Source organism: Carya illinoinensis, chromosome 10 (genome assembly GCF_018687715.1).
Source record: "Carya illinoinensis cultivar Pawnee chromosome 10, C.illinoinensisPawnee_v1, whole genome shotgun sequence".
In the NCBI taxonomy this organism is placed as follows: Eukaryota; Viridiplantae; Streptophyta; class Magnoliopsida; order Fagales; family Juglandaceae; genus Carya; species Carya illinoinensis.
In genome coordinates this window covers 126,269-145,239 of record NC_056761.1, presented here as the reverse complement: position 1 = coordinate 145,239, position 18,971 = coordinate 126,269, and the positions used below count along the sequence as shown (strand labels likewise).

Sequence of the window (18,971 nt, the reverse complement as noted above, 5' to 3'; positions counted from 1 at the left end):
GAGATCCAAGCGCAATTTTAAGCCCGCATGTTGGTCACGCACTGATTTGATTGGTGTTCTGTTTTTGTTGCAAGAGAGATTGGCAGCTGAGGAGGCCTATGGTGGGGCACGTGATGGTCAATGAGGACCAGAATGCAATAGATCGATGTTTTTCCTTGCTATGGACGAAAAATTAGAAAAAAAATAAAAAGTAGTAGAAAATATATTGTACAAATAATAACATTGTTTGGGGTAAAATAAATGCAATATTTAAGCCCACGAAAGAGTATATAGAGATTGAAGGTCAGGTATGCAACGTATAAAAGAGAAAGTGAGGAAGAGAGAATTACCAACCAGGACGACTGGACATAAAGCAATGATGGGAATTAAAGTTAGAGGCGAAACATAAAGCAAGAGAGATGAGACCTAAGCTAGAGGACGGGACATAAACCATGGAGATAAATTATAATAACATTGATATTGGTTTATTTTATTATGTTATTATCATATGTAAAAATATCATTTTTAGAAATTGATTTTTTCATTTAAGAAAAATTTTCATTTGTAATAATAAAATATTATTTATTATTATTATTAATTTTTTTTCTTAAAATTAATTTATATATATATGTATATTGCAATTAGCATCCATTGCATATATTTGACATTAATAATACAAATATAATAATAAAAACTATAATTTTTTATATATTATATTAAAAATATAATAAAATGATAAAAAATATATATAATATATTATAATAATAAAATGAAGGTGAAGGTTTGTTGTATTGTTAAGGGAGGGACAAGAGGAAAGGGTTGTGAGAAAGAGAGTGCGAGGAGAAGGAAATAATTAGTAAAATAATATTTGAAGAGTAAATAGTGGATCTCCAAATTTACAAAGATACTATTCATAACTATGCAAAAATGCATAGATGCATAATCCAATATAGAGGAATTTAAGCTCATATTATGCAAATATGACTTTGCACATGCAGATGCATAATTCAATGCCACTGCTAAAAGAGGGAGAGGGAAAGAGAGAAATGGGATTCTAATTTTGGCATCCATGAACAGAAAACGAAGACCAGAGAACAAGAGGGCTCGAAGACCAAAGAAAACTCCATCGAATCACTTAGTAGAGAATTTTATAAAGATGGAAAACTTGTATAAACAATAGAACTCTACTTATAGTGGATTTAGACCCAAAACCTATGGATGGCCTCAATGTCAAAATATGTAAATACTAACATTATTTATTTTCAATTACTTATAATTAAGCCATAATTGAGAGTTTCAGGCACATCGACACCACGAATTACCGCGTGAGAGGAGATGGTCATATAATCATACTATAAGCATTCAACCATGATCAAAAATTGCTTGAATATAAACATTGAGATAAGTGTGAAATCTCTACAGTACAAGAAAGAGGAATATCTCTGCAATACAAGAAAGAGGAATGGGCAAGATGTTAATGGTCAAAATAAGCACCACAAAAGAATATAGGATCAAACTAATAGATTGATAGATTCTTCCATAAATTAATTAGAGCTTTCAAAGAGGGACAAGGGAAGATGACAACGTAATTTATAATACTTGCCAAATATTGGAAGCATTGATCAGCTCGAACACAAATTCATAGCAAAAGTAGACTTGAAAAAAACATTTGCAAGATAACATATAGAATGTCATGTTGAACAGTGCCAACATTATAAGTTGCTGATGATAGAACTACAAATTTGAAAGTTCCCATCAATACCACACCTCATCCGCATGGTTTCTATTCTCTTCTTTTGCTCTAGGTTTCACTTTTAAGTATACTTAAAAGAGCCTTGCATGAAACCTCTGACAATATCAACTTCAATTTTGTAAAAAAATAATGAAGTACAATTTCTTATTCGTGGTAGAAAGTAGGGATGTACAAAAAACCGTGAAATTGACCGTGACCAACATAGACCGGCTGCTAGAGGCTAGAACCAACCGAAACCGGCAAGGAACTGGTTGGCAAGCCGCAACATTTTAACAAAATCGATTGTCGTCGATTCGGTCGCAGTTTGAGGCCAACTCAAACCGCTGAACCAGTCGATGCAATAATACATTATTTTTTTAAAACTTATATCAATCTGAAACGACGTTGTTCCACTTAAAGTAGAACGACGTCGTTTTACTCTTGTATTTGTGTTTTAAACACAAATTAAACGACGTCGTTTGGTATTAAACAACGGCATCGTTTTATTTAATTATAAGGTACCAAAAAAAAAAAAAAAGTAGAACAACACCGATTGGTTTAACGGCACCATTTGGTATTAAACCAAACGGCACCGTTTCAATAATATGTTGTCTTTTACTTTCCCTTCTTCTCCATTTCATTGCTCTCTCTCTCTCAAACGACCATTGCCACTAGGGAGAATCGAGAACCGACCGTAAACCGCCAGAATCGATACGGCCAATTTTTTTCCTCCCTATCGATCGGTTACGGTTGGTTACTGCACTGTTTTTCCTCCCATCGGTTAGCGCCAGTTTTATCCAAAAACCGCGCCTAATGAGCAGTTTTCACCCTAAATAGAAAGAAAAAGTTTAATTGAAATACACAAATAAAAAGTAATGACAATGTGTACGATCAAGTACCTGCTTCTCTAAATTCCAATCCTAAGATTTCTAGGCAAATGCCCCGCAAACTCCTGAGGATATGCATCATTCCCAGGGTGTGTATTAGACATGGACCTTCCCTGAAAAATCTCCCGAGAACAAACTATCCTTAAGGGACACATCAACCCTCCATTTTTCTTTTTTGGGTCAGTACATCTAGTCCTCCATTCTCAAAACTCCAAAGCTTCGATTTACACTCCATTCTCATAATAGATTCACGCAACTTTTTGTGGGGAGAGCGATGAATACAGGGTTGCTATTTGTGGGAATTTAGTGGTTGGCCAGTTTGTCAATAACAAGACCAACCAACCATACTAGAGTTTTTTTTTCCTTTCTTTTTTCATATTTTTTGTTCAGAAAAAGAAAGGAAAAGAAGAAAAAACTTGTCCCCACTTCTTTTCCTCCTAAAGTGATCCTGAAAATACAACAGCGACCAATTCACCGCGAGGCTCCAATCGTCCAACATTATTGACATTCCGGTAACAGTTTGCAGGTTGGACAATACCATTTTCCTCTGAATCTCGTCTCTGGTGTAAGCCCCACACACGTGTAATGGAACCATTCGCCTCCTTGGCACTGTCAACTTACAAAACGTTAGCTAATCCACCAACTAGAACACCATAAATTCATAATATCCTTTATAAGCAGTATCAAGAACACAATGAAGATGACATATAAACCATAAACTTGTACAATTCCCTGCCATATAATCATAGATAAGAAGCTCAACAAACCCTCGATACACTCCTAATTTAGGATACCGCTACAGAAATATGCTTTTACATTCTCATGAGAGAATTTTAGAAAAAGTCCTCAGGGTTTGCTCCTATTTCAAACTGATCTCTAAAATAAAAACAAAACAAAAACAAAAAGTTTCAAAACAATCCCTGCAGTACGTACCTACTTGAAAGAGTTTCATCCATCTACATTTCTTTAATTTACTACCGAAAATTACTACGTGGCAATCACTTATAATGTCAAGATACACGCATCACAAATGCACAATCAAGGTTAAAAAGTTTTAAAAAAAATATGTCCACATGCCACTTCAACAAAAATGTTTAAAAAATATGGAGAAAATAATTAAAAAGAATGTCCACATGTCACTCCAATAATTAAAAAAAAGATTAACTAAACGCAGAAAAGAAACACAAACAAAAATATAAACTTAAATAACTAAAAAAAACATAATAACCTATTTTTTTTTTTTAAAAAAGTTAGGTTAAAAGATTTACAAATAAAAAAATTAATACTTACAAAATAAAATTTCAAAATTCAGATAAAAACATCAACTTAGAAAAAAAAAATAAACATTAAAAACTGCAAAAATGAAATTACAAAAAACTTTTACTTAAATTAAAAATACCAAAGTAAAATTATGAAAAACACTTAAAATTTTAAAAAGATAACGGGGGTAAATAAAGGGATAATCGTCAAAAAAATTTCACCCAACAAACTAGCTTGAAATATGGGCAAAATAAATTAGAAAAAAATAGGCGTAACACCCTAGGACCAATACACTAATCATTCAGATAAGTGGAAATGCCGCCAACATTCCTCGTACAAAGAAAAACAATCCAAAAACTACAAGGTGTCAGTTTTCAGATATCCCAAGCTCCTTTCATTTTACACAGGTGCCAATAGTGGTATTAAAACATAAATCTAAAGAGAATTGGTTTAGCAGGGGTCTGCAAATTTTTTAAAGAAGTCACAGGTTTTCTATCCCATGCATTGGTGCCATCTAAACAAAAGAAGCCTTAAGAAAAATCATAACCAGATAGCCCAAAAAACATAAAATAAGGCAAAGAAAATAAGACTCACGTTTTCATTGTCACAAGCAATCATATCTCCAAATGACACCTAAAAGATCCAGATAATTATAGCACATCAGTAAATGAACCAAAGCAGCTGAAAATAAATCACAAAACAATCTCCAAAAGAACTTGAAAGTAAAATCTAGAAGGATTTAACATAGAAGTCAGGACCTGATGACAAACACAGTAGGTAGGTTCGTTTGGATCAATAGGTTGATCGACATCGACTGGGGCTGCAAATTCCCTTTTATGACTTCCTGGAGGTGGCATGAGCTCAAAATCCCTATCACGCTCGCGATCCCACTCCCTCTCCCTGTAATCCATCCTTTTTGATTGAGGTGTTCCATAGAAAAACTTGCGTTTTTCACTTTTAGGGACTATAGGTAGTGGGGGAAGAATTGCTGGTTCATCTGGAGCTATTTTTCCCTCTAAAGAAAATTGGAAAAGATGAAAAGAAAAGAAACATAAGGTGTGTAACTAACTTTGCCTCTACCTAAGCAGATAATTTTGTGCAAAAAGAAGTGGATGCATAGGTTCTTTGGGGGTTTTTTATGTGCTACCAGTCAAATAACCTTTAATGGTTTCCTACTGAGATTATAATTCTTTCAAACCCATCTTTATCTTAATAAAGCTTTCTATTACCTATCAAAAAAATAATAATTCTTTCAAACTCATAGAAGACCTGATAGAAGATAACATTGAAGTTTACCTACCTTGCTTTAGATCTTCAGCAAAGTTGTTCAGGTCCTCATCAAGTCTTTTTACATGGCTATCTATCTGAAGCAAATGCAAAATGAAAAATATATGATACTATGTAAGCTCTAGTGATAGAGGAGGGTGTTCAAAACCCATAATATATGAAGCTGCAGGTTACTTAGCCAAAGAAAAACAAAAAGCTACAGGTTAAAAGGAATCCACAAAACTGACTCTAGATCATGCAATATAGTTCTTGAACTGTTTTTACTTATCAAAAAAATAAAAAAATTATAGTGCTTGAACTGATGTCAGACACAGTGGTATGACAACTGGTTTAGTGATTGGAGAAAAATTGTTCTTTTTCTCTTTTTTGATAAGTGGTGATGGAGAAGAAAATGTAGGATCATGGGGTATCCAGTTGAGAGACTCAATGAAATTTTGCGGGCTTTATATATGGACTAAATATTTCTATGCAATAATCACAACTCAATAAATTCAAAAAAACAAAATCGAAAGGTGAGAAAGCAGCCGCCTATTAAGAAGTGTAAGAAGTGTTGTAAGCTTAAACACAATAAAAGGGACAAATGCAAGGGAAGTTGGAAGAGTTTTGGAAACTTATCCCTTAAAGGGCTCAATTTAACTTTCTTTTATCGTTTTTTTTTTTGGTTTTTTTTTTTTTTGGGGGGGGGGGGGGGGGGGGGGGGGAGGTTTCCCCATGCCGCCCAAGCAGTGGACGGCGGACGCCCAGCCCTAATTGTAATGATTTTTTTTTTAAATGTTAGGGAACCTCTCCAAGGCAGGGCCCTTTGGACCCACCCCTACATAGTAAACTCCGGTCCCGTGGACTGCACCCTCAGAAGTTTTCCTACATGGAACTGGTTAAAATCGCTTGTTTTCACCGGGGGGGCATGACCCAAAGGATTGTTTGCATCATGAGGTGTTGAACCTTAGACCTTGAAAGGAGTAATACTCCAAGACCAAGGCCTTTACCACTAATTGTAATGATATGGTGGCCTTTTTAATTTAAGAAAGCCCTAGAGAAAACATTTAATATCACTTCTATTATTTACTTTTATACTTATGAGCACAGCAATCCAAGTTCCAACAAACCTTTAGCCCTAAACACATATAGTCCAATTGTTATTCCTATTTCTATATCTGATACCACAGGTTTGAAAATACCTACAACTACAAGTAAAGCAAAATCGTTGACACTATCTTGAACTAGAGACATTCCAGGTATGCAAAGAAGAGCAAGAAACCTTTGCTCATCAAAAGCCAATGGAACATAGAAAATTGCCCACCAATTAAAGAGAAGAACGATAAAATTGAAGAAACCCCAAGGCACAATACAATACCATTAACAATAAAATAAGCTTACCAGGTCATAAGCTTGCCGTGCTAACAAAACCTTCTCGGTGCATAAACTCAATGCATTATCCTGACTCGAATCGATATCCTTTCGCATTTTCTCGATTGCCACGTCGTCTTCTTGACTATTATTATTGTTATTGTAATAGTAAGAACAGCTGTTATTACTATTACCTTTCTTTGAGCTCTGTGAAGCCAGTCCCAAGCAGTACTTCGTCTGCTGCCCCGTCTGGTTTATCATCGCTTTCACCCCCCAATAATAAAATATAATAAAATAATTGGCAAACACAAAAAATAGTGCCTGATCTATTGACGATTTTGAAGAAATTGGAGCATTACATTGGGAACGTTCATCGAGTTCTCGGATGGTATTGAGAAGCCTCTGAAGCTCAGCGGGTAAAGTGCTTGCGTCTGCAGAAATTTCAAATTTTAGGTTTTTAGCCGAATGAATTTGGGAAAAAAATATGGAGAAAAGATTAGAGGGGTTTCAGAGAAGCTTACACTCTAAGTAGTCGTCAACGTACACCCCGGTTCGCGCAATTGCCATTTCCTCCTATTCTACTTGTTCTCCGTCTGGGGTATATCTGCAGGGTCAGGAAGTTTAACCAAGGGGATAAACAAGAACGAAATATCTAAAATCCGGATCACGTTTTAACACCCCCAGACGAGAGCTTCCCCGTCATGGATCTGGATCCAATTGAGCATTTAATTCTTGTCCATAAATTCACTTTACCTGCTATAATTGATACGTCTATCGACTTCTAACTTAAATTTTAAAATTCGAATTATAATAATACTCTTCTTCGTTTTAATTTTTATAACCTTCGTCCATATTTAATGATATGATAAATTTTAAATATATATAATTTAACTGGTTGGGAGAAAAACCAATTTAAAATATGATACATATAATTGAGAATGAATGAATTTAGAACGTTGTTTATACAAAAACATAAATTCTCTAATTATTTTTGCTTTTTTAATGATAACAAATTTAATTCATTTCATAGGAGAGATATATAGGTGTAGTTTGGTTTTGAGACAAAAACATCTCAATTCGTTTTGTACATAGAGATGATTTGTAACCAAACGGTCAGGAGAGTTATTTTGATTTCAATTTTAACTTATTTTACTGTTTCACGCACATGTTTTCCTGAATAGCATATTTTAACTTATTTTGCTTTTTCTTCTAAAAGTAAAAAGAATAGTATATTTTATAATTTTTTTTTATATATTTATCTATTTAATTTATTTTTTAATAATTTTATTTAATAATTAAAGAAGTAATTTTAGATTATTAGTATATAAAACAAAAAACACCAAACGAAGTTCAACCCCTTCTCCCCTGTCCATCCTTTCCCACGCCTGATTCTCTTCTCCCCCTCAACCTACAGCTATTTCCTAAAGGAATAATATTGGGAGTAGCCAGACGCACACCATACGTGGCGTTGGGTAATGATAAAATTGTCTCTAACTTTCCGTTCCCTCCCTCAGCATTGGCAAACATTTGATTTTTGAGAAGTCTGAAAGCACGATGTCCTCTCTCCCCAGCTTTCGGTTTTAATCCTTTTAATCCTCGTCTTCTAGAATTTCTTCCCTGATAATATTCTTTTTCTTCTTCAATATGGAGTGCACGCCTTTGGATATCGTAATCAAGTTTGCAAAGGACTTGAAGGACGTCAATCTTTTCTCCAAAATGGATGTCTACGCCCTCGTTAACATCAACGGCAACCACTACCTCAAATCTTTTCTCCAAGGAGCTTTTGGACGGTTTCTGCGATGCCAAGGTAACGAAACATGCTACTTATAGCGTCAGGACCTTATCTGGGAAGACCAAGGGAACTCTGGATATCTCCTACAAGTTCAATGAAAAGTTCACCGCGCCTGAGATTAAGCAGGCAGAGTCGGTTATGGCGTACCCTGTGGGCTATGCCGCTGGATCAAGTGGCGCTGCTGCGTATTCGCCACCGGGAGCATACCCACAGCCAACGTATGCGCACCCACAGGTTGCGCCAGGATATGCTGGGTACCCACCTGGGGGATACCCACAGTATCCCCAGTACCCTCCGCCTGGCGGGTATCCACTGCAGCCGGCTTACGGGTACGGTGGATATGCGGCGCTGGTGCAGCAGCCACATAAACCAAAGAAGAATTGGGTGGGGGGGGGGGGGGGGGAGGGATGGCGTTGGGGCTTGGAGCAAGATTGCTGGGTGGGTTGCTAGTTGGAGACATGATATCGGATGTTGCTTCCTATGATGCTGGTTTTGATGATGGGTTTGATTTTTAATTGTTATTTATTTGTCTTGACACTTTTTAATTGTCTTCAATTCGTTTTAGATAGAGCGATTTCTGGGCATGTAGATGGAAGAACGAGGATGTAATAAATAATATGTGCTTTTGGGTGTATATATTTTTATTCAATGTAACTTTTCATTTTATTTTTTGTGAGATCCCTACACAAAAAATAACGCTATGCTTGGATAGTTCGATGGAGTTATAACTATTTACTTAGCAGCAATCTGTTTGCAAATGATGCTAAGCTAGCACTAGATAAGTCCAGAACTGGTTTGCACAAAGATGGCACCGTCTTTGAATTCATTTTCTTCATAGCCTCCTATCAACAAGAATTGTCTTTTGTTTCTCATTCTTTAGATGATTTTACATGGTACATATTTAGAAAAGAAGATGAATGAACCATCCTCTCGAGATTATTCTGGGTCTTTGACGGAAGGAACCTCAATGAAATTTACCCCCAATTAGAAAGTGGCTTCAGCCGAAAGGTGGTTTGCACTGTCTTTGAAATTAACAACAATCAATAAAGAAAAACACACAAGGCAAGGGCGCCTTTTGGACACCAGCAAAAATAAAGAAAACAAGCAGCTTTCCATTTAACTAATTTTGAATTTACCATTTACAATTCCGCAACAGAAACTTGCGAAAAGGGTAAGAGAAACCACCAGGCTTGTTGTAATACTAAAAGAAAACTACTACTTCTGTTATTTATCTTTCTCAAGTTTAGGCTTTCTTGGAGACCTTCTCGGATTCGAAAGTAGCTCCCGGATCTGAAATTTAAACATTCAAATTCCTCACACTTACGTTTTTACAAAACGTAAAGCAAATAAAAAAAAAAATGCCATTATCTGATTTTTCGCAAATTTTCAGTAGCCAAACATAGGGAATGGTCAATTGAGATACACAGCATCATAGAGAGAAAAGGGCTAAAGAGCATGTTTGTAGGATCCGTAAGTACCTCAGCGGCAAGATATTCAAGGACCGCAGCGAGGTAGATCAGAGCCCCTGTGCCGTTCTCTGGGCGTAGCAACCCTTCTTCAAGTACCGAGCGATCCAACCAATGGGGAACTGGAGCCCTGCCTTGATTGACTTCGACACCGACTTCTTCCTATCTCCACCCCTTCTTCCTCCCGCTCCCCTTGTTGTCTTCCCGATGGCGCTGGGCGAAGGAGGGTGTCACGCGGGCGATGTAGGAGGGGTTTCGTGGGAGGGAGGAATTCGAAATTTCGAAATGCAAAAAACCAACTGTAATACATTTTCTAAAAACACACATTTTGAATTATTAAAAAAAAAAACAAAAAAAAAAAGGACACCACGTATGGTGTGCAAGTATGCAGCTGCTCTAGTTGTTATTCCGTAGAAGAACTCTTTCCTAAATAGAAATGTTTGGGATTTCGAATTTGGAATCCAAAAGTCTACCGAATGAGAACTTTTATATATCTGCCTACACCGCACACCTTAGGTGGAATTTCCTCTTCTTCTTGTTTTCGTCCTAATTACTAAAACGTGCGTTTTGGTGAGATTGTCAAAAAGGATATCCAGTACCCCCTCCATTCGAAATCTTTTGCATCCCCGCCATTCGAAATCTTCTCCAGCCCCCCTACCCTTTTCAGCATGCCAGCACCCTTCGTGTGTGCTCTACCACACCAGCATACTCCTCCGTGCTCTCTCTTAACCGCCAATAAAAGTTTTATTGTTGCCGATGATCTGTTCAGAACTTTCATTTTTTACAGATTGACCAAGATCGACCTCAGATTGTGTAGCCCAGCTCTCTCTCTCTCAAGGTAAATCTCTTTTCATTAGCTTTTGCTTCAAATATTTGTTCTTTTCTAAAAACTATGCCCCCAAAGATAATGCCGTTGCTTTAAGCTCTCTTTCAATGGCTTCCTCTGCGTTTTTAGTGGTGCTCAATGGATAAAGCTGAGATATTTCATGTCTTATTCAAGATTCCTAGCAAGTCATTGTGAAAATTAGGGCTTCTTTTCTGTTTCTACAAATTATAATTTTTAGTTTGGTACATATTGAAGCTTAGGGTAGATACCAGTGTTGATGTTGTTATTTTGAACATTGAAGCTTGAAATGTTTCTCCATAGTTGAAGCTTATGATTTTTTTTTGTGTCACGAGGTGCTATTTTGGAAAATTAGGATTGGTAGTTGTTCTTTTAGGGTGGGGGAGAGGTTCCAGATTTTTAATAGGCAAAACCATTGCCGTGACTTGTCATTGTAAAATTTTCAATACATGAGTATATTATGTAGATGATCTCAATGTATGAAAATAGTGAATTAAATGGAAGGAATGGAGTGAACTATGTTGAGTGCGATTTCTATAATGAATTTAAGTTCTTTGTGAAATGGAAATTGTATTGATAAGCTATAGAGTTTATCTTTTTTGCACAAATCTAGAAGTTCTTTTCTTCTTTTTTTTCCTATAACAAGTGCACAATTTTCATCTACAATAACTAGGTGGAACCAATTGAAAGTGGACGTTAGTTTCCTCAAAAGTTTCTAACTGGAGCTTGAGATGTTTCCACCTCCAATTTCTATCCTCTCTGTTGTCTGTGTCTCTGTTGCCCATCTATTACTTTCCTGAATTTTTGTGTAATGAATTGAAGGTGTTAAATGAAATGGAAACTGTGAAATGATAACTGAAGTGTAAAGTTACTTTGTTACGTATCTACAGAGTATCAAGTGTTAAATGAACTGAAGGTGTTTGTGACATGGAAACTATGAAATGATAATTGTATTAATGTTTTTTCTAGGTTTGTAAATATGTTTGAGCATTCATCTTCTTTTTATTGAGTGGGAACATAGAACAAACTCTGTTTTCTTACATCTTCAACAGATAGAGTTTTATTAATTTTATCCAGCAGCTGAGTAGCATTTTTGGTGGCTGAATTTTGTTGGATATATTTTGACCACAATTGAAATCTGTTTTGCAAGAATATTGCACTATTTCCAATTTTCCATTTATCTATCTGCCTTCATTTCCTTAATAAATAATATTAAATACTATCCAATTATTCTATTTTCATAAGGTCTAATTTTTATTGTTGATTATTTTAAACAAATAGTAATTCGATAATTCGAAAACAATATCCCACTATTTAGTAAAGCCTATTTTGGAAAATATAGACTCTCTTGTTCCTAACCTTAATTTTTTTCTATTACATTAAAATGATATCTTTAGACTTTAATGAATGAAATTCATTAAAATGATATCTTTAGACTTTATGAAGTCTTGAAAGGATATCTATTTTTTAGCAAGAGGGAGAGAAAATAAATATGTAAAACTTGGATAATAAATTTCAAGAAATAAAGTTTGAATAACAATTTGTTTAACAAAACTGTGTTTTTACCCTTAGTTATATTAATAGTCCTATATTTGGATTAACTCATTCTACACAAATGCAGGCAATGATGAAAGTTTTAACACTTAAATCAAAATCTGGTTCAACTAAGGTCAAAGCAAATGTCATCGCGAACAAGAGTAAAAAAATAATAAGCCCCCACGTTGTAAGGGAGACTTGTAGAAAAATATTGTATACATTCATTTCTAATATATTTCTCTTTTTCTGTGGGATTTTGGACTTGTAGAAAAATATTTGGTGATGGATTAGCATAGATTCATATAGAAGAAACAACATGAAATTAGCATAGACTTGTGCATCTCATCTGTCAACGATGCTTTTGGCATATACGTCTGCAAATGATAATGGCTTTGAGTTATGGGTGCATCACTGGGCTAAAATGAAACTCAGAAATATGGATATTGTGAAGGATATAAGGTTATTATTCTAAATTGTTGGGATTTTCCAGTATGCTACATTAATCACATGTTGCATCTAGCACATAGATTGCAACGTGTCATGTGTTTAATTGGAAGGAAAATCTGAGCAAGAATTGTAAGAATAGCCACATACAGTAAGTATTTCAACAAATAGAATTCATGAAAACAAGAAATTCCAACAGGAGAGAGGTTGTTGGGCATGAATAATTTGGTACTGTATGATAATTGTGTTAAATGGAAACTTTAAGTTGATGGAGCATTGTGCTCTTTCTGGGTGGAAAGGCCTGAAAAAAGAAGGCAGTGTATAATAAAAAATAGGGACAATAAATAAAAGATAAAACATGCAATTAATCAATTCTATAATCAACTATAAATCTTCTACCTTAATTTCAAAACCATCACTGTGGCCAGATATGTAGCTAGAAAGTTTTAATATATAATCACTAACGTTCAATTCATGAAGAGAGTCAGGAACTTCACTGAGTGCAATACTCTCTTGGGGCTACCAATTCAGCAATTCAAAGGAACCATAAGGAACAAAAAACAGTTGATAGGCACACACAGATTGCAAATTTTGGACACACACAAAGCCCTTTTAGGTCCGTAATTCCATCAAACAGTTGATGGGCACAAAAAAATACTCATACATTCAAGCAAAAATTATCACAAAACAACCTCAATACAAAAAATTACACAAACTGGTTAAATCATGCCTAACCAACCAAAATCAGTATACTGGGGAACCATAAAGTTTGATTTCGCAGCAAGGAAGCTTACCATTATGTCTCTCTCTCTCAAATCAAGTGTGCATGCTTTAAGCTCTTGGACAGATCTAGAATCAAGGAAGCTTACAATGATGTGGTTCCACTTTACAAATCTGGTGTACGTATGCAAGAGAAGAGTGTAGTGGGATGAGTTCTGAGGAATATTTTGAGGGAAGAGACGAGTTCAGAGGGAAGGAAGAGAGAGACATCATATAGAAGAGAGACAAAATTTGAAGTTTCAGAAATTTGAATTAGTTGATGTTGCAAAGGAAGATGTCGATGAAGAGCCCCCTAAGCCATTACGAATCTATGATTTCTATTCTGAAAGGAGAAAATAAAGACGAAACGGGAGAGAAGAGGGACTCGTTGAACCGTGAGCCAAAAACCGTGACTTGGATTAAACCGGGTTGTACACGTCAGGTGTTAGAGGTGTTCATCCGGATCGGATTTTTTCCGGTCCTGTCCGGAAATCCAGAATCCAGGTGAATCCGGACGGTTGAGAAAAACCCGGATCCGTAACCGGATCCGGTTTTATAACCCGGATCCGTAACCGGGTTATGCACTTTTTTTTTCTCTCTCTCTCTTCCGAGTTTATAACCCGGTTATGCTCGTGCTAGGTTAATTGCATTTCCTCTGTCGCCGTCTCTGGGTCAGAGTCACTCTCTCGAATCCTCCAGTCTTCACTTCTTTTGTTCTTCAGACTCTCTCAAGTTCTCAACTCTGTCCATCTCTCGTCACTCATCTCTCAAATCTTAAGTCTCTCAAATCCTCCTTTCAACACTCGTCTCTCGCTTCTTAACTCTCAAGTTTGTTGAATCCAAAACCCTAGCCGTGCGGTATGCTAATCTCTCTCTCTCTCTCTCTCTCTTCTCTCTCTCTCTCTCTCGGTTTAGTTGGATTCATTTTTTCTGGATTTTTGTTTATTTTCGCTTGGGTCTGTTGGATTTGTGCTTGATATTCGCTTGGGTTTGTGTTTGATGTTCTGGGTTTAAAACTGATCCCGAAATGTTTGGATTTATGTTTGATTTTCGCTTGGGTTTGTGTTTGATGTTCTGGGTTTAAGACTGATCCCGAAATGTTTGATTTGTGTTTGGTTTTTGCTTGGGTTTGTGTTTGATGTTCTGGGTTTAGTATTTTGTGGTTTAGTTTGTGTTTACTTCTAAGAGAATGCTTAGAAACATTCCATCTATGTTAACGTTTTTTAAACCCCATGTAGTTATTGGTTTAGTCCAGCCTTGACCAACCAACATCTTTCCATGACTAAGGATTATCTGATACTTGAATTTGATTAGTATTGGACCTTGGTGTTTTAGAATAAAAGGAGTTCAGATTAACTAGCATAAATGATTTATTGACCATGGTTTTATTGTGCACTGATACTTTCGAGCCTTGAGGGTTCTTGTAAGACTTATGTTTATGGCCTTAAATAGTTTGGTTTTAACCATATGATATGCATGTTTTGTCAGTGTTGTTAATGATGGTTTATTTTATTTGGTTTGGGGAGAAGATGAAATTGTATTAAAAGCAAACAAATTGCAAAAGGAGATGGTAAACTCAATGGGTCACTTTCTGCATTTTTGAAAACTCGGGAGTTTTTTGACAAAGGGTAAAAACTCGAGGACCAGTAGTTAACCCTGATTAAATGGTGGACACTATTTTAGTTATATCTTTGATAATATTTGCTTCTAAAGTTTTCTTTATTATCTGCATTTTTTACAGGTTATAAACATATTTATTAAAGTTGTACTGGGTTATTTTTCTAGGAACGTCTTTTCTAGTGAAGTGTAGAGGTCAAAATGAATTAAAATTGTCAAGAATGGACATCAAGTATTGTATTAATCACAGATTTTATTTAAAAAACACAGAACTTTCTAGGTCAGAGCCATCCAATTTGTGACAGTGGGTTAATTTGTGTTCCTTGAAATTTCAAATGGAGGAGGTAGGGCAATTGTAAAATGATATGTTCCTCATTATGATTGTTTGGTGTTTTCAGTTTCCTTGGTTTTAGAATTTTTCTGTTTTATGGTGTTCTTGAGACATGTTCCTGGATTGATGGTTCGATTGGTAGTAGTTATTGAATTTTTCTGTTTTCATGCTTCAATGCTTATGCTTATTATTTGGTTTGCTGGTAGTACCCATTTGGAGCAGTAGTTACTTGTTTGTTGGTTTGCTGATGCTTATTATTTCTTTCTTGGTTGTTTTCAATCTATTAAAAGCAGCTTCATCTCTTATATGTGGGTTTCATTTTATAAATCATTGTTGGGATCTTGATCTGAGTTTGAACCCCTCAAAAAACTCTCAAGTCTCCCCAGCATCAATATCAATTCATGACATAGACAACAAATTTACACATGTTATTTCAATTGGATGTAGGTGCTGGATGCTAATTAATACTTGATTACTTGATGCAGATGTATCGCAGCAATTGATGGAGCTTTTCTGAGAAGGCTAGCTGAATGCTCAGTTGGGACATAGAATTAGGTCAGATTACAGGCCATCCAATTGTTGATTACAGGCTTAATTCTGTGCTTAAGTCCTTTGCTTCTTAATTTGTTGATTACAAGCCATCCATTTACCAGATCAAGGTGAAAGAAATCAATTTTTCCCCCAAATTCAAGATTCAAGATGTGAAGAGTTATGATATTGTATTAGTTTAATTAGTTGTGATGTATTATTATTTATTTTATTTTTTGTAAATTTATGTTTTGCATTGTGATGTAACAAAAATATTATCTAGTTTGCATTTTTATTTATTTTGTTATTCAATTTATTTTTTTAGAAAAGTCTTTTAAAGTGTTTTAATTATTTTTTTAAAAAAATCTGGGCAATTTAAATATGAGATCAGAATTTTTTTTAAAAAACAATTGCTATAATTTCTTTTTAAAGTTATAAAGATATTTTTAGAATTTAAAAAAAAAATTACAAAACCCGGACATCCAGATTAAAGCCAAAAAAACAAAAAAATCCGGATATCCGGATTGAATCCGGTTATCCGTCCGGATTGAGTTCGGGTTCAATCCGGGCGGATAACTGCCCGGATTACGAAATCCGGATCCGGATCGGGTTATGGCCAGATATCCGGATCTGGATCCGGATGCACACCCTTATCAGGTGTGTTGTGTGGGATAATTAAATCGGCAGCTGAGTAATTGTAATCTTAAAACTTAAAATTTTCTTTTAAAAAATCTTAATGGTAACCTAGAAATGGAAAAAATTTTAATGAAGGGAGCAAACGTTCAATGATGGTGTTCAGATCTCTGTGCATGATGCTTTGCCGGTGTGGTGGTTGGGAAGCCCGCCAGTCCTGCAATTGAATCATGTCATGCATCCCTGCTGTGCAACTCATCTATGATTCCACCTGCTTTGTAAGTTCCTTCATAAACTCTACTGTGCCCGCGTGATTCAAGTTTGCCCATATTACTTTGGGTAGGGCTGTGTTCCGATTCCGACTCCGTCAAACTTTTGATTCTGACTTTTATCGGAATCAAAATTGAGTTCCGATTCCGATTCTGATAGGAATCAAAGTTTGATTCTGTTTGGAATTCAGAGTTAATTCCGAACGGAATTCCGACTTCCAAAATCCAAACGGAATTCGAAATTCTGACTTCCGAATTCTTTGTTTTGATATGTTTTATCTTTTTTTAAATTTATTTTATCCTTGTTTAATAAAAACTCTCACTTTATATATAAATTATTCTTGTTTAGTATTTCTCAATTAAACAAATAAGAATTATTTTATTGAATGGAGTTTGAATACGTATTAAGTATTTTCTACTCTATTAATATTTCTCTTTTTTGTTTTTGTATGTGATAGTGATGCTATCTTAGTACTTGAAAGGTGAAACTTTAGTTTTTATTAATTTGAGGTATTTTTGTATAGATTTTATTTTTATTTTCATTTTCTTGAAATATATAAAAGCTTGAACACATTAAATTGTATAATTAATTAATTTTCCTGGTACAACGAGTATTAGGGACAATATTTTCAATGCAAAAGGTCAAATATGTTTGAACACGTTAGACTGCATAATTAATTATTATACATAATTCAGAAAGTCCTAAACAATTAATAATAGGAATAATAGCCTATTTCAAAATTTGATTAAACAGTCCATAAAAATAAACATTTTGATTCAACCAAAATAAAAAACATTCTTTGCACTTTGCAGCATCGTACGTGGTCATTTGAAGTACTTAAAATTAAGATAAAAAAGTATTCAATCAATAAATGTAACCAAATATTGATACAGAAAATTGGACATAGTAAAAGTAAAATTTAATTACCATTAATACCAATAAAAGATTAAGTTAATTCTGATATCAACTTATCTTTATCCATACTCCATCATTCATCGGCAACTATACTGAGGTTCACAATTACATCTGTGAAATGATAAAAAAATATAAATTAAATAAATTTATGAAATCATAAAAACAATTAAAATAATCAATAATAATAATAAAAAAAAGTAAAATAAGGTTACTATCTTCAAGCCTATAGCTCTCATCATCAATGCCAATGCTATCTAGTCCAAGGGATGTATGTATCACTGATCCAGTTCTGTGTACAAACGAGGGCCTCCACGGTAGACGGTGACAAAGAACTTTGGAAAGCATCCAAGACTCGAAGTATGTGTTTGTGTCAGTGTGTGTGTGTGTTCTATTATTGATTTGCTTGTTGTTATATGCTATGTAATGCTAAAGAAACTGAGCATCGGATTTTTTTGGATCATAAGAAGCAGATGATCAATCGAGACCCGTGTAGCTAATAGCTATCAATGGCATGGACCCGTTTTTGTCTGCCACCATCTTTCGATGATTTTGCACTATAACTGGGAATTTTCTCTACCTAGCTAGATATATTGCCGGGACAATCGAATTAACAGGCACGTGAGAATGAGAACAACTTTGTTTAACAAGGATATATTATATATATGAACAGCTAGCTAGCTAATTAATGTGCAGATCGAGCTCCAAGAGATCAAGTCATGGCCGGATTGATCTTGAAATTAAGATAATTCACGACAAAATAATCAAATATTAAAACTTATCCACGGACATGCAAGAATATTGGCCGTAACTTTCTAGGCTTGATAGTCTGAAAAAGGCTGGATTAACACATGCAACGAGCAAGATCATCAAATTAGAGATCGAGACTAAGTTGAGATCATATGGGGTGCAAAGAAAGAAGTGAAGACATCAGTATTATCAGTACTGTTATTTATAGGCAAAAACAGGATTATGTGTCATATAGCTATAGGTTTGTTCATTGATTGATCAGTTTTTTCATTATCACCATATATAGCCATTACAAAGACTTTATTTTTAATATTTTTTTAATATATATTTGGTTGGAAGATGCATATTAGGCTATACAATTGTAAACATGCAAGGAGCTCACTTATTACTAATTAATTAAAAATATGTCCAAACATGTATTTTGAATGTGTTGTATCTGTCATAACATTGTTAATTAATTATTACGAGCGCCCTAATCATGATATCACACCTTCTATAATATATATATAACCTTATATATAATATTACAATATATATATATATATATATATTTGGCCAATTTTAACATTTAAAAATGTCCACTAATATTTCTTAATT

The 18,971-nt window shown here is 34.8% G+C and overlaps 2 protein-coding genes and 1 long non-coding RNA gene across 5 annotated transcripts; 2 read left to right on the top strand and 1 right to left on the bottom strand.

Annotated features, from left to right (window-relative positions):
- Positions 1 to 2,545: 2,545 nt before the first annotated feature.
- LOC122279445 (PHD finger protein ING2-like) lies at positions 2,546 to 13,699 on the bottom strand. 2 transcript variants are annotated; one of them, XM_043090125.1, is made up of 8 exons: positions 13,369 to 13,699; positions 7,014 to 7,096; positions 6,852 to 6,923; positions 6,523 to 6,755; positions 5,159 to 5,222; positions 4,617 to 4,873; positions 4,453 to 4,491; positions 2,546 to 3,207 (listed from the first exon to the last, which is right to left on the bottom strand). In XM_043090125.1, exons 2-8 carry the CDS (start codon positions 7,057 to 7,059, stop codon positions 3,097 to 3,099), a joined length of 822 nt encoding a protein of 273 aa, XP_042946059.1. In that variant the 5' UTR covers positions 7,060 to 7,096; positions 13,369 to 13,699; the 3' UTR covers positions 2,546 to 3,096. The 2 variants fall into 2 exon arrangements, with proteins under 2 accessions (XP_042946059.1, XP_042946058.1); XM_043090124.1 differs by lacking the exon at positions 13,369 to 13,699 and having other exon boundaries at positions 7,014 to 7,234.
- On the top strand, positions 8,137 to 8,972 carry LOC122279456 (protein SRC2-like). Its single transcript, XM_043090137.1, has 3 exons — positions 8,137 to 8,247; positions 8,300 to 8,696; positions 8,735 to 8,972. Exons 1-3 carry the CDS (start codon positions 8,137 to 8,139, stop codon positions 8,797 to 8,799), a joined length of 573 nt encoding a protein of 190 aa, XP_042946071.1. The 3' UTR covers positions 8,800 to 8,972.
- Positions 13,700 to 13,964: 265 nt separating the features above from the next.
- On the top strand, positions 13,965 to 16,108 carry LOC122278317. 2 transcript variants are annotated; one of them, XR_006229325.1, is made up of 2 exons: positions 13,965 to 14,191; positions 15,767 to 16,108. It is a non-coding gene; the product is annotated as an uncharacterized LOC122278317 (long non-coding RNA). The 2 variants fall into 2 exon arrangements; XR_006229326.1 differs by having other exon boundaries at positions 15,729 to 16,108.
- The last annotated feature ends 2,863 nt before the right edge of the window (positions 16,109 to 18,971 follow it).

What these genes read in the sequence shown, in the direction of transcription:
- LOC122279445 (XM_043090125.1), bottom strand. Translation starts at nt 7,059, where the DNA reads ATGGCAATTGCGCGAACCGGGGTGTACGTTGACGACTACTTAGAGT. An exon ending in CGTTGACGACTACTTAGAGT is followed by an intron (nt 6,924 to 7,013) that starts GTAAGCTTCTCT and finishes AAATTTCTGCAG; the next exon opens with ACGCAAGCACTTTACCCGCT. An exon ending in CACGGCAAGCTTATGACCTG is followed by an intron (nt 5,223 to 6,522) that starts GTAAGCTTATTT and finishes CATTTGCTTCAG; the next exon opens with ATAGATAGCCATGTAAAAAG.
- LOC122279456 (XM_043090137.1), top strand. Translation starts at nt 8,137, where the DNA reads ATGGAGTGCACGCCTTTGGATATCGTAATCAAGTTTGCAAAGGACTTG. An exon ending in TTAACATCAACGGCAACCAC is followed by an intron (nt 8,248 to 8,299) that starts TACCTCAAATCT and finishes TGCGATGCCAAG; the next exon opens with GTAACGAAACATGCTACTTA. An exon ending in GGGGGGGGGGGAGGGATGGC is followed by an intron (nt 8,697 to 8,734) that starts GTTGGGGCTTGG and finishes GTGGGTTGCTAG; the next exon opens with TTGGAGACATGATATCGGAT.